General features: G+C 47.5%; 1 protein-coding gene across 2 annotated transcripts in view; it reads right to left on the bottom strand.

Annotated features, from left to right (window-relative positions):
- Positions 1–516: 516 nt before the first annotated feature.
- Positions 517–21,290, bottom strand: part of LOC122391139 (protein SON-like) — a 41,633-nt gene continuing 20,859 nt past the window's right edge. For both annotated transcript variants that reach the window (XM_043384811.1, XM_043384812.1), the window contains exons 2-4: positions 1,993–3,116; positions 1,520–1,674; positions 517–1,121 (exon numbers count right to left, since the gene is read on the bottom strand). In XM_043384811.1, coding sequence (XP_043240746.1) covers positions 966–1,121; positions 1,520–1,674; positions 1,993–3,100 — 1,419 coding nt within the window. In that variant the 5' untranslated portion in view covers positions 3,101–3,116 and the 3' untranslated portion in view covers positions 517–965. The remainder of the gene's footprint in view (positions 1,122–1,519; positions 1,675–1,992; positions 3,117–21,290) is intronic.

The raw sequence follows: 21,290 nt of genomic DNA, 5'->3' as shown, positions 1-21,290 counted from the left end.
ACATTCAGAGGGGTATTCCTATGCATTAGCCCCTCTGAATCAAAATGCTGCAATTTTGAAATTCAATATTTCCGATTTAAGGCATTTCTCGATGTTGTGAGTGCCGAAACCGGTAATTGTGAGCCAGGGACCCCATTTTGGCTATCTCAACTCAAATCTAATGTTAAGGTGGGAGGGTCCCTTTAAGTAAATCGCAATTTATCATAGGCATTAGGTATAGACATTTTGGAGTAAGAAGCTTCTGAAAGCTAAATTATAGTTTAACATTGGATAATTAGTGTAAAAGAGGATGCATACCTATTTGACGTGTTGTAGCCTGTAGGTAAGATGTGGATCATTTCGCGGCGCCAAGCACCACGGACTTCGCTATACACGCAATAAAGTGAAGTGGGGCCAAAATATTTTCCTCGCCGAATCACGGGCCGAAACGTCTGCCGAGTCATTCAAATCCTGGATGACATTTGCACGAGTGAAGTCAATGTCCACACTCCCACCTGCTCATTAGCAAAAATCGAGTCAAAACGACTCACTTTATTCCGCTAAAGAAACATAGTCACCAAGCAAAAGTTGTAAAGGGCTGGATTTGCTTCGCGCAACGTTCCACCAAAGGTCTCACTAGACGATATTCCATACATCCTAACACACTCCTAACCAAACACAAATAATTCGTCGGAGACGGCAAACACCGACAATAACACCAGGCCCGCAACGTCCGCGCCGCGCCAATCTAGACGACAACCGCACCACACTCGCCTGGTTGGACATTGGAATCGTCAACAGTCATTACCGAGACCCTAACACACGTGAAGCACACACCATGTTATACATCGCTGACACACGCCGCGGTCGCTGATATACCCGCCTAACGAGCGTCAGCACAGGACGTTGGTACAGCTGTCACAGAAATAACGGCCAGCGTCAACGGCGCCACCTCAGATGGCGCACATCGATCCTGTGAAACCACCCTAGATCACATCCTGTTCACCCTCCATCCTCTTGTACACTTCGCCACCCTTCAGCACACCCAGCTTCTGCAGGCAGTACTGAGCGGCGTGCCGCTTCCCTTCCTTCTTGCTCACCACAGGAAAGGGCACCGTGTACATCCTCTTGTTGACACGCACCTGAAGCATCAAGTGGCCCTTGGTGAGCGGAAAGGTGGAAGGACCCACTGAGACATATCAGCGGCAGCGCAGAAAACCAGCATGGCAGGCAGATACACTAGACCAGGTAGACAGGGAACAGAGGGCACATAGCGAATAGACGAAGAGGACATACATGGAGAACAGACATCGAGAACAGACACAGAAGACAGTCAAAGAGGACAGGCAAAGAAGACTTTCATAGAGGACAGATATTGAGGACAGACACTGAGGACAGACACTGAGGACACGCCAACAGCAGGACAGAGGACGGGCCCTCTAAGGCTCTGAGCTATTGAGGCTCGTGAGCTACCATGGGGCTTCCACAATAAACAAACGCACCACCACTCCAACCATAGCCTTATCTCGGCGCCACTCACCGCCGCCGTGAACATCTTCTGTTTCTTGCTGTTGCTCGGCTTCTCCGTAAGGTGGAAGACGGGCGCTTCCCACTCGCGAGCGGTGCAGTACTCGTTCAGGGCCATCGGCGGGTGCTTGCTTTCCAGGTTTAAGAAGGAGGCGTATAGCGGACCCCCTGTCGACGGGGATGGCGTCACAACTCACACTGAGAATAGCCCGGTCCCCAGTGGAAAGGACACTTACGGACGCGCTCGAACCGGATCTGGGTACTAGCGTGATCAGCATTCAGTGTACTGGTTTTGTTCATCATGCAAAAATTAAATAAAACAAAGCGGATAGCTTCCCCAACTCTCGAAAACTGAGCAGCGTGGCAAGAAGCGACAAATGACCCTAGCTTACAACAACATTTACCAAAGGTACTGTGTGGTTTGGAGGAGCAACGCCGTAGCTCCTGAATAAAAGAATCGATTATAATTGTGTCGTGTTTGCGTACCTTTAGATAGCGTTGGCTCAGGTTTTTCCTCCGGCGCCTCGTCTGATTCCTTGTCGGCGGAGGACTGCGCCTGGTCCCCTCCACCGAACTCCTCCCTGAGTTTCTTCAGCCGGTCGAGCACCCGCTGCCCCAGCTCGCTGACCACCACAGAGGCGCCCGAGGCCGGCGGCGGCTCGTCGTCCGAAACGGAGAGATCGCCATCCGAGATCTCCACCAGCTCGGAGAGGTGTCTGCGGAGCTCCTCGTTGTCCTGGCGGCGCGCCTGGTCCAGCTCGTACTCGCGCAGCTGCTTGGCAAACTCGGGGTCCATGTGCTGCCACGCCTGCTCCGACACCTTCAGCGGAGGGGGGACGCGCGGCTTGACGCTGCTCACTGGAGGAGAGGGCGGCCCGCGGCGCTTGGAGGTGCTGCTGTTCCTCCGACTGCTGCTTTTGCCGCGGCTGCTGACGCTGCTGGAGCGGCGACTGCTGCGGCTGCGGTCGGAGCCCGACTCGCTAGACACGCTCCTGCTCCGCCGGTGCCGGTGGCGACCCGAGTGTCGGCGCCGCTCCCGACGGCGGCTGCTCCCGCTCGAGCGGCGTCCCTCCCGGCCGCTGTCGCCGCTGGGTGACCGGGAGTCGCTGCTGCTGCTGCGGTGGTGCCGCCGCCGCCGCCGCCGCCGGCTGCGCGACCCGTGGCGCCGCTTCTTGTGGCGCCGTTTTCTGTCCCCACTCCGGCCCCGGTCGGCGTCACTGGCGTCCCGCACCGTCTCCCCGTCACTGCTCATCACCTCGCCGGCCTCCAGAACCTTCTTGGTCAGCGCGCGCAGCCGCTCGCCGTCCGCGACCGGCCGCTCGCCGACTGCCACCATGTCCACCCAGGTGTCGAACTTGAGGCTGCGCCGCTGGAACACCAGGTGCTCGGAGCCGAGGGAGTCCCGCAGGCCGGCGTCGGAGCCGAGCAGGCGGGCGGCCGCCGTGCGCACGGCGCTCAGCGGTGAGCTGGTGTTCTCGGGCAAACGCAGCACGCGCCGGTGCACGCCCACCTCGAGCAGCACCTCCACACAGCGCGGCCGCTCCGTCGACAGCGTGCCGCCCAGGATGTCGTCGTAGAGGTCCGGGTCGTCCATGGCGCCCGGCACCCACCTGTGACACAGTCGACGGTAGGCGGGAGTGGCAATCAGCGGGAGACGACCGGCTCACCAGCCAGATGTAATTAAATAAAACAACCATCTAATTATTGTAAAAATATAATGGACGCTGGAACCCGGAGAAAAATGCTGTCATTTACTGATATATGTCAGACTTCCACACTAGTTTCATAACGGTGAACCGGACAGGGGAGAAGTGGTTGTGTATTGGGCCCGGGGTGCTGCCACAAGTTCTTGCTTAGCTTTAGCTATGCCCTTAAAGTGACCATCCTACCTTAACATTAGTTTTGAGTTTAGATAGCCAAATTGGGGTCCCTTGCTCACTATCACCGGTTTCGGCACTCGCAACATCGAGAAATGCCTTAACCCTCGCCGGACCTATTGGTTTTCTACATACGCGCCGGCCGAGGGGGGGGGGAGGGTACGACCCCCCTCGCCGTTTCGCCCCTGGTGGAGCTAGCGCGTCGCGGAAAAAACGAGCGTGTGCGCCGTTACGAGACGCAGAGATTGGTACCCGATTTTAAGGTCCTAGGTCAACCGGTGACCTCTGAGGTCAGGTCAAGTGCCCCAAGGTACGGTTCAGTTTTTGGTGAATAACTTCGCAAAAAAAAAAACGGCCGCAGCGCGCCGATTTTGGCAGCATCGTGTTCGCCTCGCTCAGGCGCGTCGAATGATATACTTTTTGTTTGGGTCAGGTCAACTTAGGGTTTTGACCTCACTCTCAGGTCAAGGTCAGGTCAGCAGTCAGCACCCCCAGGTCACGAAGTTGGTCGAAAGAGGTCATGTCGCATATCATTCGATTCGGCAGGCCTTCCTGAGTCCATTGGTGGCTTTCCCGACTCGCTAGCTCTATTTGATCAAGGGTTATTGACGAAAAACTAATATGACCTTGATGACGTCATAAATAACGTCACGCAAGGTCAACATTGCAAAAGTGACGCATCTAACCTTGCAAGGAGTGCATCAAATAACGATTCTGTGTGCTTGAGATAGTTGGAGATCGGGCGAGGGTTAAAATGAGGCCGATGTCACAAGATTTGGCTTAAATCAACGTTCAACGTTCAAATGCCTATTCTGAGCGATCGCGATAAAAACGCCTGGGGTGGCCACCCCTTCCCTTCGTTCCTCCTCGGCCCCTCCCCTCTCCCCTCACGCTGGCTGCAGCGGCACTCAAGACATTTCATCGGTCAGTGCTTTTAGTCAGTCGTAAACTTTTCGCTCAGCCGCAGCTGGGACCATAGAGCTGGGACAGGTGCACAGGGGACGAGCGGAGGTGACAGGTGCCCTCCATGCACCCGCCACTGTCAGGTGACAAGTCACCTCCATGCATCCGACACTGACAGACCTGTCAGTGTCCTGACAGCGTCAGAAGTACAGAGACCTGTCTCCGTACATCTGACGCTGTCAGGTGACAAATCCCTCCGTGCACCAGCACTCTCAGGTGACAGGTCCCTCCGTGCACCCACACTGTCAGGTAACAGGTCCCTCCGTGCACCCACACTGTCAGGTAACAGGTCCCTCCGTGCACCCACACTGTCAGGTGACAGGTCCCATACGTCCGCCAGACACTGTCAAGAGAGGCTGTGCGGTTGCAAGAAACTGCTGACCGGCGAGGAGCCATCGCAGCGGTCGGCCAAAGTTCACGCTCTCCACGCCTGCTAATCACGTGATGTGATTAGCTGGTCACGTGACTGGCCGGTCAGGGCGGTGTTTCTTGGCACGCCGCTACATATAATGCAGTGCGCTTATACGCTCGCTACAGTATTGGTGCGGTGTTTGCGACGAATTCGCCGCGGCCTTTCAGCGTTGCGAGCGTCCGAGTTTGTTGATGATTCTATGGAAACCCTACCGCTACGCATAGCGCGGGGCCATGAAACATCACCAAGGCCAGGTCGGTGGCGCCGCGACCAGACATTACGCGTGGAGTCATTATCGGTATAGTCGTCGCTCACAGATGTGTTGCAGTGTTGCGCCGATATAAAACTTGCCTCAACAAAGTTCGACTAACGCCGCAAAAACGGTCATAAACATTCCGTAGGAAGGATGCCGTGTCAGGAAGCAGACACCAAACTCGTTATGTTCGTTTATTCACCACTTATTGAGTTATAGAAAGAGTAAATATTGTGGTTCGTCCTACAACACCATAACACTCGTAACTATACATATACCTATCCTCAAACATATAGGGTGCGTCAAAAGTTTTGATGCCTTACGAATCGCTTCCACCCTTCAGTAAAAATATGCAACAGATTCGATTTACCGGTAAATACATTTCCCATGAAGCTGGACACAGTGACAAGAACAGGTGTGCTGGCCTTAGGCTTCTGCAGAGTCGAAGGGATGATGTTTCCTCACGTCCTCTTGACCGCCTTTTCGAGCTGTCCTGGGTCGCTGGGAGGTTATATCTGGACAAGCCCCTGCTGTACTAATCCCCAGAGCAACTCGATTGGATTTAGGTCAGGGTTATTCCTTAGCATTGTGTCATTCGCCCAGATATTGGAAAGATGCTCCTAGCACCACCTCAGAGTTCTGGCAGAGCGATGGCAGGAGCATTGTCTCCCATGAAAATGCTGTCCGACCTGTGTGGCACTATGCACCATTGAAGAACGGAGACCACGGTGGCTGTCCTGTTGGCGGCAGGGAGGCAGGCTGTCTTCAAGATATCCTCTAATACTCGTACAGTAGTCATCATCGACCACCATTTTCAGCGGAATCACGTCCAGCTAGTCCAGGCCCTAATAGGACATCCTGCGCTATGCCATCAGATGAAGCCATAATTTCACGTTGGAGTCTTTCGGGACCTTTGCCATGTTTTCAAACCATACTTGCTTTCTCCAGTGATTTGGTTGCTAAAACTGGTAAAATGTAGACTCGTCGCAAAGCATGACAAGTTTTACTTAATTCCACTCTTCCACTATCCTATTCTTGCCTTTCTTGCAAAATTTAAGGCTCTAGAATCACTGATTTTCCGTTTGGCCCTACGTGAGCCTTATGGCCCTTCAGTACAAATTTGTCTATCCAGTATCGGCGGACAATCGTCCCATACACCGGACGATCCTTTTGAGTTGGCCTTTTGAGCCAGGCTTTTCGCAGAGTGATCGGAATTGCCAGGTGCTTTCTCCATGACGATCTTGGCGACGGTTGAAATGCAGAAGGGCCGCCCTGATCGGGGTCTACATATGACGTTCCCCCTCTTCTTTAACTTCTTCCACCAGCACTTAACCCGCGCCCCACTGGGGTCTGCGTATAACACGCCCTACTGGGGGGGGGGGGGCTATTTATAGCCCCCCTCCTAACTCCGAAACTACTGGGCCGATCGTCAAAATTCAAACGGCGTCTGATAGTCCCGGAAAAACTGTCGAGCGAAACCTAATTTCATTGACCTCGAGGTCACCGATGACGTCACAGGTCAGGTCAAAGTAAAATTATTAGCATTTTGGCTTATTCACGTTTTGGGCTCTGGCCGCCGTCTTACAAGTCAGATCAGTCTCATTTTTGGATCACACACTCGGGAACAGATGCTCTAGTTGTACCAAACTTGTACTTTGATTTTCAGGTCAAGGTCAGGTCATCACAGGTCACGAAAATATTATATCATGCGTCGGTCACGTGACACATGTTTTATGGTCCATTTAGGTCAGAGATTTCGAATTTGATGTCGTCTGTGTCATTCGAGGTCATTTTGAGTCGAATTTAGCTTATGTTAGGTCACTTTCAGGTCAAAAAAGGTCAAGTTTTGAAGTTAAAATTTTTCAATAAAAAAGGTGTCTATTAGATGCAGTTTGAGCTCAGGAACACGATGGTGCTATTTATATTGGCGTACAATGTCAAATACGTGCTGAAAAATTGATTTGAAAAATTAATAATTGTGAACTTTTTGCAATAATGCGTAAAACTTGGCCATTTTTGAAGATATTTAGCTAAAACTTGCTAGAGTTAGTCATAATAATGCGTTATATCACATATATTCCGGTTTTTTCGAAAAGTCAAAAACTTTTTGAAAAAATGCAAAAATATAAATTTTGGATATTATTATATCAAATTTTCAAAATTTTCAAAATTTCGAAAATCCGAGATAGCAGTTTGATAGCGCAGTCTGTTCTGAGTCCTCTCATGCAAAGAAATTGGATCTAGCCTAAAAACTGAGCTCTTGGGAGCGATTGCCGTGGTTCAATTTTTTGCGTCGAAATCGGCCGAACATGACGTCACTCTGACGTCATTTCCGGCCGACCTATAGTAGGTACGAAGTTCAAATTTTGACACAAGGTGTCAAATTGATGCAGCCTAAGGTACTGAAAGTTTGGCGTCGATACGTCACGCGGTTTGGAAGTTATTGCAGAAAAACGGGAGGGGGCTATAAATAGCCCCCCCAGTGGGGCGCGGGTTAAGGCGAGAACTGGGACTCAAAAGTATCGAGCACCATCCTTCTGTGAGGTGCCACCTTCGGGCATACCAATAGCGCGACTACGCACCTCTAAACGTTTGACTGAACAGTTTGCCCCTAATGTCTAGGCCATGATTCATGCGTCTATCCCTGGGTAAACGATGACCCAGGCTTGTCAGCCCCCACCCTCCGGGGGGGGGGGGGCAAGATCAGCTGTTCAGTTAATCTCCGCCTTGGGGAAGGATGCAGGAATGCAAGGACGTTCTCAGCAACGCGATACTTTGGAGCATATTGCGAATAGTTATTCCAAGTTAAATTGGATAGACGAAAGGTATCAAAAATTTTGACGCACCCTATATGTATATAGCGACAAGTGGGCAAAACTGTGGTAAACCCTGAGTTGGCCCCATCCAAATAAAACGTGTAGAAAAGTGGGGTAAGACGGCAGGGTAGGAAGACGGCCAGGATAGGCAAGACGGCCGCCCCCTCCGCAAGCCAAACCAATAGCGCTACGAGCGAGAAAAATTAGGACCAGATTTGTCTGCCCCATAACACACCACCATTGAAGCCTGGTGCATTGATGCTAACCCATTAATTTTTATTTCGATTTCTTTTCTATTTCGATTTCTTTAAAACAATCATTACATTGAAAACATCTATGGTGTATTGTGTAGGTACAGCTTTTGTGTGCAGCATCATGTAGTTAAAAATTGTAATCACTTGTGGTACAGGGACCCGCAGTTGCTACTGTACACATATATTACCAATTTAGAATTGCGCTATTATTTGGTAAGTGCTGGCCATTGGAGAAAGGAAATGTAGCGCAAAGTATGGAGGAATAACACATGTTTGCTCCTAGCACGTATGTTTTGTATAATTCCTCTTACCGCAACAGATATTCTTCCAGAACTACAATCGTGCTATTTTTCCGCGCCGGTTGCCTCCCCAGAGCCCGTCCTTGGTATCGCCTATAGCTTCCATTCCCGCTACGTGAATGAAAGTCACGTGACTACTACAGGTTTGCGCTCAGTACTAACACACATAGCCCGAGGGCCGGTCCGTAGCGGGGAGGGGTAGAACGCCTGAGCTCCAGCGCAGTGGAGGTGGTGGTGGCCCGTATCATAAAGAGGCAACCGTAAGCAGAACTATAATTGCCGCAGTATAAGATTATGATCAAGTTTTCTTTAAATGTATTGATTGACAAGAAAGTGCAATGTTTATCCGATATAATAAAACGGTGTGCAAAGCCTTGGAAGAACTATAAAACATATTCAGCAACGTATAAATTTCTGATACAGGCCATGACCTTTCACCTTGCCTCCGGGACCGCTCAGGAAGCCACATACCGAACGAATCGAGGCCTCGCAGCGCGGCGGCAGAGGAGGTGGATAAACCATCGCCAGATCTTTCGATTACTTATGTTTCCAGAAGAAGGAGGGGGGGTGGAGGGGGGCTATTTTCAACCCACTCACCAATCCTTTCCTTATTAACTTATAGCTTACCGAAAAATGAAACACAATGGTGGCCGTCACGAGATGTAGCGAAGAGTGCATCAGGCTCAGCCACACCGGTTTTGAGTAAACTTTAAGCATTCGAATTCAGGCCAGTGATCCTGAAGCATTATTCTATTTTTGTCGTGCATAAGCTGAGATGACGTGGTCCAAGTTAATTGTGAAGAAACGGTTTTAGTTTCAGAACGTTTATGAGGCTAGTCGCGCCAAATAGTATACGTTTGTTGTAAAATGTCAAATAGAATGTTGACGTGCTATCCAGATGATGGAATTTATTTGACACAAGAAGTCAAAAAGTGGCATCGTTAGTCATCCTGCATACCTATAAATCGATTCGTCGTCACCTTGGTTCGAGCTCAATAGTTCTTTTCGCGGATGATCGGTTTCGTTTTCTTTTATTTGGGGGGGACAGTTTATGAGCCAGTAACCACCCTCTCCAGCCCCCCAAACAACCATTGTTGACAAATACTGTGATGGCCTAAAAAAATGCCCTCAATTGTGTAACGTTGGGAAGAATGAGGTAAGTTGAGCCGCTTTTGTTTTTCGTAAGCTACAGGCTAACTTACAGATCATTTTTATGCGTTTACGAGTTGGACGGACAGAGTGGTCATTGCGCATGTAGGTAATGGTGGCCAGAAATGTTTCATACCGCTTATTTTTGTACTGAAAGGCTACGTCAAAAATCATCTTGCACGTTGCTCATCTTACTCCATGGGCGGGGTAAGTTGAGACACGTCGTGGGGAAAGTTGAGCATGGATGGAAAAAGCGAACCTCTTCTTTTCCCGGGCGCGGCGAAGAGTGGGCTCTTTTATTTACTCCATGGCATACATACTTATGGCAAAGTTTTTTTCCTCCATCAAAAAGTGACTGTTTTAAGCCTTCCAATAACTCGTCAATTTTCTATCACGAAAGAAATCATTTTATCCTTCAGATAATCTGCAAATCACTTACAACTTGTGTAATCAACAAAGAAAAACAATTTCCTACCATTTTTATTCAGCAGATACAAGCGCAGCTCAGTTTGGTTTTCGACAGCGGAGACAACAATGGCTTATCCGGCTCATCTTCCCCCAGGTGAAAATGGCCCATCTTGCCCGACCCGTGGCCATTTTCGATTAATGACACCCGCTAAGGAAAATAACCATGCACCGCAGATAACAACCATCTCATTTTAAAGGCAAAACATGTCTTAGTTATCAGGGGCGATACCACATGTTACCGGGTGCTGAGCGTGAGAACGTTGCCGTCTCACGTGAAAGACTACAGCATCGTAAGCGAACGGCACATGGAAGCTCGAGTCAATCAGCGCCATAGGAGCTGAGAAACATGGGGTGGCTAAACTTGCCCCTTGGCTCATCTATACCTCACTTTCCCCTATTTGGGGCTCGCAACCTTGATTCGTTAGAGTTATTTGTCTGTTCATTATAAAAGCTGTCAAATTTGCCGTATCATTAAACTTTTATGAGTTTGTATTTCACACTTATCTAAAATGAACAATTTTGTCACTGGCTTCTTTTATGAATGGAATTGGATGGTCGCATGAATGAACGAATGAATAGCTCCATTTGAGCATCAGCTGAAATCAATCCTAAAATTTAATCTACAAGTCTGCAACGAAAAGGTTTAAAAACCAGTGCAAGTTAGGTGCAGTTTCTAATCTATGCCGTTTTTGATTAAGTGTCTCATAGTTCAATTAATCTTGTGCCGCTTCTCTCACGATTCATTTTATGTGTTGCTTACATTGTTCAAAAAGTTATATTATTCGAGCTCGTTGGTCTTAAAAACTGCTATAGAAGTAAATTAAAGTGTTTCGGGCTTCGGCACTTAAAAAGCAATCGATATTTAACCCTCACCTATTTAGGCATTTCTTTTCAGCGTCTTACATGTAGCGGAGGGGCGTAGAAACCCTCAGCCATTCGGCCCTTGATAAAAAGAGCCAGAGCTTCGCTGAAAAATAAAAAAGAGCGTGCTGCTCGTGACGAGAGAAATCCGATGATTTGAGGGTTCTGGTCATCGCTGACGAGAAAAAGCCAATTATTTTTATGTCCTGGTCAATGCTGAGATCCTAGGTCACTGGTTGACCTCCCAGATCAGGTTAATAACCCAAAAGCACGGAACATTGGGTCCTGCTAGGATTTCTACAAGTGAAGTTTGCTGGGACTTGGCTTGCTTCTGACTCCGAATTTGCACTTGCATTGATCAAAGATGATGTATCAAAGCATTTGGGGTAGGACGGGTCACGCCAGATCACCCATTATTCGTTCTGCCGGCTATATCGAATGTTAACCAGCACTTACAGCCTTGCAACATATTGCATAGGCACTATAACTGATACTTAAGTATGCCTAGTTTTCAAATGCTAAAATGGGTGCTAAATTTCAAACCAACACACTTCCTAAAAACCACAGTAAAAAGGTGTAAATTTAAGGAAGTTAACCGAGATCATTTCAAGTAAATGACCTTAACCTGAGTTTCACGTGACCTTGGCACCCACAACAATTAATGAGACAAACATTAGATATTATATTTCACATGTTGTCACGTCCCTAATCACGTGAAAAGACTATGGAAACACACAGAAGATGTGCGCTGACTTTCAATTGCTATTCTGGCCTGACATGATCTTGAGAAAAATAATCACAGGTTAACCCTCGCCCGCACATGCCATTTTCCCATCCTAGAACGCACATGGGGGGGTGGTTGCCACCCCCCCCCGCGCCATTTCGTTCCTTTTGGAGATAGAGCTTAGCGGTAAAGACCAAAAAGATTCTTTGGGAAGAGACAAATCCAATGATACCCAGTTTTACCTTCTCAGGTCAGTCATTGACCTTCCAGGTCAGGTCAAACTAAAAAATGTTGCTGTTTTGGGTCACCGTTGGATATCAAGTGCGCTGCTTATCAAATACCGATGACGATGCTGTTTTCTGGTGCCAGGCCAGCTAGAACCTCTTTGTCACACTACCCGACCAGAATTTTGCGGCTGAGGTCATTTCAGGTCAAGTTAGGTCAAGGTCAATTATATGTGTTTGTATGTCTGTGTGTGTCTGTGTGTATACTGATGTGTGCACCGATTGTTTTTGGGTCCATATTACATGAAATCATGCTCTGAGAAGCTTTTACCAAAAATGCAGTCAAAAAAATTCAAAAAAAAGTAAATTCAGCTTGCCTAAAACGCAATTATCTTAGATGACCTAGGTTGACCTTGACCCTGACCTTGACCCCTGTACATCGTCGAACAACATGTTCCATGATAGGTGGGAGGTAATACTGGCAAAAAAGGCCGAAATCAGGGTGTCAAAAGCTCGCAAGACCCATGGCAAACGCAAGATGTTGAGAATTGGCCATTTGGGTCATGACATGACCTGAAAAACAAGGTCATATCTCCGAAACCAAAAATCACAGAAACTTGAAATTTTCAGTGGACATCAAAAAAGGATAGAGGAGCAGCTATACGAAAAATCAGCGTTCTAGCGCTAAAAATGTTGAGTGCAGAGCAGAAAGACTACCTGGGGGGGGGGGGTGGCAACCACCCCCCATGTGCGGGCGAGGGTTAAAGGTAATTTGGTTCAGGGATTTAAAATTCTCAGACAAGATGCAAAAATGATAAGGGCTATTTAATTTTCCGGGAAGTTGTAAAATTGATTAACTCCAGGGCACCAAAGACTCGTCGCAATCCTTCGCTTTGCCGCGATTTATTGGTGTAAAACAGCGGGCGCGGTCTACTTACCTCTTCTTATACGTGTGGTGAGGGCTAATATTCATTTTATCTGTGTTGATGAATGTGCAACAATTTCTATATGAACTGAGACCAGTCCATATGAGTACGTTTTTCTCACGGACAATGACAATATAAAAAACAATGCGAATAAAACCAAACGTTTCGGCAACAACGTGCCTTCGTCAGTGGAGAAAAATAAGTGTATAGGTTTAACATCGATGAGAACTAAATGCGGCACCGTCTCGGTCTGGCCAGCCGGGTTGCCGATAAAATACACAAATGTTTATAAGCTTCCATGATGTGCTTAAAAAACTGCTGAAAATATCTTTAAAAAAATAAAGATAACTACTTCATCGATGTTATCGAAAGAAAACATGTATGCCTAATTACTCATTTCTTGCCACTGACGGAGGCACTTTTTTGTGCGAAACGTCTGGTTTTATTCGTATTGTTATATTGTTATTGTATTGTCATTCCCTGTGAGAAAAAAGGATAACTCTTCAGTTAGTAACCATAACAGCGAAACGGCTTATTGTAACACAATTCACTGTGTATACGAAACCTATAAGTCCCTAAAATAATTCTATTTACAACTTTTAAAAAGATACAGCTTATACAGCTTGGGCAATTGGGCATACAATTTTTTTCTGCATTAAGATAATATTAATTTATCTCCACAGAATATGGTAAATTAGTGCTGCTGAAGTTCGCTTTCGAAGCGTCTCCTCCAGACATTCCACAGCTCTCGTGCCATTTTGGATCACGGAACATGGCTGGGCGCAGGACACGTCAGGTCGTCTGCGAGCTTGGACGGACCACGTGACCACCTCCTCCACTCCCCCTCCTGTCCCCTTCCCCAGCAGGGCGTCCGATCTAACCGCGCCCCAGGCAGTCGGCTCGGTCCGACCCTCCCCATGGTCGAGCCACGGCCCGGTGCCGCCTGAGTTTGTGTCGGGTGCAAAACTGGAGCAGTAACTAGCGCCGGAACTAGTAGTCAGCACGACCATCGTCAGATGGCAGGAGTGAATGGAATAAGCGGTTCCAGGTTTCAGAAGGAATGGGGCAGGAAAAAGCGCTGAAAACAATGTTTTGCTGATATAGCCATAAAAAGTTCACTGAATTAGGAGAGCAGCACATCAGTTTAAAGCCCTTCAGATGGTGGTTTTAATAAGCACACAATCATTTCCCAATTCGCCTCCAACGGTGTCACAGGCAAAGAATACGCTGACATACTAGTGTGTACAGAAGCAACTGCGGGTCCCTGTACACCGGCACCCATATGCGACCAGTTTTCATTCACCGTGGTTTCGCTCAATGCCTGCATCAAATTGTCCATTAAACTCTGTCTTAAAAGTACCGCGCAAAGTAACGGTGGATCCATCAAGCCTGACCGAGGAAGGGCCTGCTAAATTTGAGTCACCGAAGCAATTGACATCCTCGTCCATTCCCCAGGTCAATTGGTTCGGTGACTTTCACATAACAGCAGGCCCTTCCTCGGTCAGGCTTGATGGATCTACCGTCACTTTGCGCGGTACTTTTAAGACAGACTGTACACTAGCTAGGCGGCGCATTGTAGGGGAAGGTGGGGTAAGACGGACCAGCTAAGGTTTGAGGCCGCATATCTTGCTACACTGCTCTCCTAATTCATATTATTTATAGTCTTCGGAATGCTCAATCCTTCCTCTGTTGATACGTGTAAAGACTAAATTTCAAATTAAAGACATCTAGGTGATGGATGCTCTTAAAGAGGGACATGTCAAAAACTCAGACAAGAAAAAACGTGGGGTAAGACGGACCACCCAGCAGTGCCTGCTATCCGTTCATGTGTGTTACACTTCTGCTCTATACTCTTGTAAGAAAAAGTAACCAGAATGGTAAAATAACAAAATGAGCCTTTATTCTTTACTCATGTGTGATGGAAGTGCAGCTAAAAGCTGGGAATATGTGTGTTGATTGTCGTTTGGCATGAATGCATGCTAACTGAGCACTTGCATGCATGGCTCACATGCAACAAAGACTCCTTCCTGAAAAATTAGCTTGCTTAAACTTGTGTCAATGTTTTGGAAAAGAACTTTCCATACGCAGGGTACAATGGACCACCACAGGGTAAGATGGACCACAGTGGTCCGTCTTGCCCCAAATCTAAATTCTGTCATTATCATGACGTATATGTCAAATAGCCCAACATTGCAAAACCTTGCCTTTCCTAAAGTGTGACTATAACTAAGTTTATAACTTTGTTCTTCACAGTTAAGTACAAAATAGAAACTAATCATGCAAGAAAGGCGCCGTATTGAATCACCCGTAGACCTCTTATTTAGATCGGTTTGACGAAAAACATTTTTCCAATAACTCAAAGCTATGCATCCTAGCAGCATGAGCTCAGGTGGCCATTGTTACGAAGGAAAACAAACATAGTGAGTGCATAAAGCAGTAGATACCAGCAGCGGTTCAGCCGGGAGGGCTGGTGGTCCGTCTTGCCCCGCTGGGCCGTCTTACCCCACCTTCCCCTATTATCCCTCGCCCCGCTGGGGGGGGGGGGCAATTTGCCCTCCCCTGTGGTTTTTCCTGAATAGCAAGAAACGGCGGCGCGCAGCGCCGCCAAATTTTCAGTACCTTCCTGGCATCAATTCGACACCTTCACACAAAGTTTCAAGTCTTAGGTCACCTTAAGTCAGGAGTTATTGAGGTCAAACTGAGGTCATGTTCGAGCAAAAATGAGCAAAAAACATGAAATCTTGAAACGCTCATAAAAACTACAGTTACCAAGCAATTTCAAAGTTCTTTACATGGTCATGTAGACATGGGCGGCGCTAAAAACTGGTATCTTGGATTTTCAAAATTTTCGGATTTCGACCCAAAAATAAAAAAAAATGATTTTTTTTAAGAAAACGCAAAAAATTCCAAAAAATTACGAATTTCGAAAAAACGGAATATACGTGATAGTCCCTGCGCTCTTCTATAAACATTCCGAATGTTAGATCGATACCTCCTTTTTTGGCCAAGTTATAGGGTAAAAACTGTTCAAAGTTGACATCAAATTTTTGAACTCAATTTTTAGCAATTCTAGACCACGTAACGCAAAACAAAGACCGCCATTGAACTCCTCGTGACGAGCTGCATCGAATCGATACCCATTTTATGCAAAATATCAACTTTGAAATTTGACCTAAATTGACCTGATCTTGACCTGACCTTCACCAGAACATAATCTAAACTGACCCCAAAGGCTGCCTGACCCACATAATCGTATTTGGCATATCAAATGGACCATAAACACATCACATGATATTTTCATATTGTGAACCTCAGTGATCTGACCTCTGTGACCTGACCTGGTATCAGTGACCTCAAATAGCAAAATATGTGCTTGACGAACATTTCCCCATCGATGATTTTCAATGAAATGCATTTTACTCGATTTTACAACGCATTTTTTGAAATGCCTGTAAACGGTGAAAACTCGACCTTTGACCTGACCTGTGACGTCATCGGTTTGACCTAGGTCAATGAAATTGGGTCACAAGGTAGTTCCCTGATGGGGCTATCCAGCACCGTTTGCCACTTGTCGCTATGTTGCGTGGTTCTCGAGATCTTGGGGGGGGGGGGCTAATTGCACTCCCCCAGCAGGGCGCGTTGCTCGGCAGATTCCAACGGGGCGCGGGTTATCCTGCGCTGGTTCGGTGCTCGGGGCCACCTCCGCAGTGTCGGGGTGTTTGAACATCCCAGCCTAACTCGGTCCAGCTGGGCCACGTAGCAGCACGCAGTGCCCGGCGTTCGGAAGGGCGTCACAAATAACTAAGAAAGTACTGTAGTCAATTTTTAGATCAGGTCAAAGGTCAGTTCACCAGACGTCAAAGATAAACAAATTTCAACTTCAAAATTTGACCTTTTTGGCCTGATCGTGACCTGACCTTCATTATAACCGGCTAAAATTGGTTTAAAGGGACCCTCCCACCTTCAAAAAAGTTTATGAATTGGCATAAAAGCGATATCCCTTCATAGGCGGTCCCAGGGGGGGGGGGGGCACGGGGGCCATGGCCCCCTTTGGTGCTGAAAGGTGGGGCCATACTATCTTTTGGCCCCACCTTTCAGATCGAACAAAAGTCCTAAAAAGCTTTTTGTATGTTTCATTTTCTTTCTTGTGCCATCAAAGGACGTAAATTTCACTCATGAGTGGGCTCAGTTTCGCGTTCTGTCAATTTGGCGGTCAGCGTCGCTGGCACCGGTTCACGAGTATGGCCGGATCTTATATGGATATCAGCGTGGGTTTACTTGAGGCTCTCGTAGGCCCAGCAATGGCTGGCATGAGACCCTCTTCGACAGTGGCGGGTGGGCCTTGCTAAAGGAGCGTGGCTCTACGACACTAAAGTAAGACCTCATGGTTGGTGCGGTGCACCTCAGAAGCCCGGTGGTAACGCCGTGTGCCGGCTTTGTTTCTTAAGGATTAGTGTGGGACCTCCGGGGCCTGCATAGAGTTTGCATGAGCTAGTATGTAATCTCAGAGGCATGTGTGATGTGTACAAGGTGGCGGTCGCGGGAGGGGGCATCAGGGCCATGCCCCCCCAAGGCCAACAAAGGGGGCTATCATATCATTTGCCCCCCTTAAACAGCCAATGGGTCCCCATAGGTGTATGGGGCCCTGGCCCTTATTCGATCGTCACGAGGCTAAAAAACCCACGCCCAGCTATTAATATAGCTCCCACACCGGTCTTCGAGCGTCCTACACTGACCTCTGAGGGAACTTCAGTGGCGGTCAAGCGCTCACGTTGACCGCTAAAAGCCCAGATCAACCTCTGAGGCCCCACATCTAGCCTATGAGGGCCCCTAACCGGTCTCAGGGGCCCCAACCGGCGTCTGACGGTCTCACACCGGCCTCTGGTGGCCTTATTTCTGTCTCTGGTGTCCCAAGACGACCCTTTAGGTGCCAATGAGGGCCCCGCACTGGCTGCTGAAGACCCGATGCCGGCCTCTAAGGGCCTGCATTGGCCTCTGAGGAGGACCCATCTTGGCCTTTGAGGGCCCTCTGCTGGCCTCTGGGGTCCAATGACGGCTCATGTCGGTCTTTTAGGGCCACACGCTGACCTCTGAGGGATCCATGTTGGCCTGTAATGATAAGGACCCACATTAGCCTCTGAGAGCCCAACTCGGTCTCTGATGGTCTCAAACTACTGGCCTTTGCAGTTTGCAGGCCGTGTACTGGTCTCTGAGGGTCCTAAACTGGCCTCTACGTGAAAACATACATGGGTGGGTTTCTGAAGATCAGAGGGCTCACGCAGCCTCCGGCACAGCCTTACGTTGCTCCTGATCGAGATTACTTTACGTCCTGATGGTCCCGCGCAGATTCCCTCATATTTCTACGTCGGGACCCCATGAGCCGGTGTGGGTCCTGGGGCTGGCAGATACTGATGAAGTCCTTAGGGCCCAGGGCCAGTCTTTTTAGCAGTAGGACTAGGCAGGTTGAGTGAGCCCCAATACGAGTAGAGCCGTTGCGAAGCCCCGCAGGAGTCGCGCGCGGCCCTCAGATGCCAATTTTGAAAGCTCGGAACCTAAGGGGGTCTCCAGGGGTCGGTGTACCTACTCTCTCCCGCCGCCACACAACTATATGGGTAAATATCATAGTCTGAAAATGCTCCCTGGGTTTCACATGCTTGTTCAAAGCAAGAGGTATCTGTGCTTTTCCGAATTGTTTTATAGTGGTAAGGTCATGAATCCGCGTGCCCGACCTTCCAGTATATGCTACACCGATCCGTCGTCATGGTGCAGTGGCCTGACCGGTGGAAACACAGTTGGACGGGAAATGGGACTGGTGATTTTGCCTTAGATTGAGCTTAAAGATTTCACGCAAGAATGAGATGGATGTAGCGTAAGTAATGCCAACTGCGCGGCGCCTCGTGGACGTAAAAATCAGCCGATCACCCCCCCCCCCCTCCCCCTCCCGGTGACGGATAAATGTTATGTCCCGCGAGTGTGACTTTGGCCCCCCTTTTGCTAGCGGCTGCGACCGCCAGTGTATCCCTTGGCTCGGAAAGATCAAAATGAATATCTACCAAATTTCACCGAAAAATATTCACTGGTTTTCAAGATATTAGACTTTTACTTTCTTTTTACTTTTGGGATCTCCGCTGTTCCTAGCGACCAAACCGATTTCCAACTCCTGAAAATCGTTCAAATCGAAAATCGTTGTAGCGTGATGAGATACTCTCTGCGAGCACTTACAGAGTCTTCGTCGTATTGATTTTTCTCTTTGTGTTTTGAAATCTGGACTTTTCAGCGACATCTGCATTCTTCAGCTAGGAGATGGCCAAAAGCCGCACGGGGTCTTTTCAGACGAGTACGGAGTCTGTCGTACCTGAGATTCCGTGATGGACTAAAAATTAGGCATAGCCTGAGATGGACCAAGTGGGCTTAAGCCTCAAACATTGCTGTGGCAGTTGCGCATGAGAAACCACAACTGCTCCGCAATACGGACGCCCAAGCCTGTCGTGAAAATGCTTGTGTCGATACGTTCGGCGGTTTTGAAGATATTGCAGAAAAACGGGAGCAAAAGGGCTCAGTACAGCCCCCAGTCACGCACTGCACGGGTTTAGCCTATAGTGGTAGGAATATAGTAACTATAGGTGGGTCACAATGTAATACATGCTAAAGATTCATGACAGCTCATGATAGAATATATACCTAAGTATAATAATGCGTGGTACCCAATGTAATTATCAGCAAGTAAATGCGACGCGGTCGTTTGTTTTTCTTTCATTTTCATTGGTGTTTTCCTTCTTTTCATTTCTTTTATTCTTCCTTCTCCTTTTCTGTAGCGTTTTCGGTGTTGTTGTTGGCAGCCGGCTTGCAAAGCGGTAATCTTCATCATTTTCATCGTTTTCTTCGTTTTTTTTTTTGGTGTTTTTGCTTTAACTCCAACCTTCGGTCCGGCGTTGCTCTAGCATTACCACTCTGCGTACCTCCACCAAGGCCTTCTGAAGCAACCGTTCGACTACATATAGCTTCGCGCCATCCGGTGCTCGTCTACCGTATGATTTCCACCAAATGAAGCGATACAAGTCTTTGCTGTCCCGAAGGGACCAACAACCAGCAATGACCGACATCCAACTGAGCCATAAGCCGAATGGAGATGGGTCTTTTCGAAACTACAGATGTATTTCGAGGCATCGAGCATATCGACAGGATCATGTTTACTGAATGACAGGCTATTCAACAGCATTGATACCACCGTAATGGATTTCGTATAGGGCCGAAAAGGAGCCCGCTGTTAACATTGACAGGGATAGAAATCAGTAATCATACCTATTTACGTCGTATCTGAGTAGCAACGCCCTCGCAGTAGTTTCTTACTCTATTTGATGCGCTGACGTAATTTTTTTTTTCTAGGAGCCTTAAAAAATGCCAAAAAAATCATCAGCGTGGTGGATTGCAGTCTTCTGGGCATGCAAACAAGGAATGCAATGACATTTGCGTCGACTTGATTTGATGAGCTCCGAAGACAGAAGAACAATGAGATCCAAGCCATCAATGCAATTTATACTGTACCTATACTCGTTGGACTTTACATGTCCATCAAGTGCCGATTTTAAACTGCAAATAATCGATCAAATCTCCAAGAGAAATGCCCCTCCTCACCAAATTGCCTTTAATGACGTTTAATTTCAATACTGACCTGAATTAGGTATAACATAACTCAAATGACTTCGAAAGCATTGGTTGATGATTCCATGATAGACATACCGCGTCCACCTTCGCTTATACTTCCCTTCTGCCTTCTATAACCTAGCTTGATAAGGAGTTATTCACTAAAATTTATGATACCTGAAATGACCTGTATGATGTCATTACTTACATATAATTAAGTTAACGAGCCATAAGTAGAACTAATGAGCTCAAAGCGAGCTGCCAAATCGAGCCCCAGGCAGCACGGCCTTCCTCGTCCAATGCCTTCACCTGCCCGAATTGGACGTCAGCTTCACCTTACGGGAACGCCCGAATTGACCTGAGCCTCACAAAAGCAGCGTTAGACGCGATGATATATACCTACATGGCAAACATAGGTTAACCCACGACCGCCTGGGGGGAGGGGGATCGGATCCGACCCCCCTCCGTTTTTCAGGAATAACTCACGAACCGCTCACGCTATCAACTTGAAACTTCGTATACCTTCTCCTTTATCAATTTGACGGCTTTTGTCAAGTTTTTATGCAAATTTGTCAAAAAAGTTTTGAGATATATCGATTTTATTGATGTAACTACATGGCTTTTTTCGTCAATAAATGGTGAACGTTTGAAAAATCGCCAAAAATTGAGGGTTTAAGCAAATTGCAAATTAAAGACATGAAAAAATGGCTATCTCGCTTTTCCCATGAAGTGCGTTTTTGACCCCTAAAAATTCAAAAACTATATATTTATTTTGGAAAACAGCTAATAAAATCAAAATCTTTCAAAATTAAAAAAAAAAACAGAATATTGTTATAGAGCTCTATTAGAACATTAGATGTCCCAAATTTCAACTTTCTATCTTGATTTTTGAACCCCAAATTGTAAAAAAAAAT

This window comes from Amphibalanus amphitrite, unplaced genomic scaffold (genome assembly GCF_019059575.1).
Source record: "Amphibalanus amphitrite isolate SeventyFive unplaced genomic scaffold, NRLGWU_Aamphi_draft 000423F_arrow, whole genome shotgun sequence".
NCBI classification, from domain to species: Eukaryota; Metazoa; Arthropoda; class Thecostraca; order Balanomorpha; family Balanidae; genus Amphibalanus; species Amphibalanus amphitrite.
The sequence above is the reverse complement of the archived record's forward strand: the minus strand, read 5'-3'. Positions and strand labels throughout refer to the sequence as shown.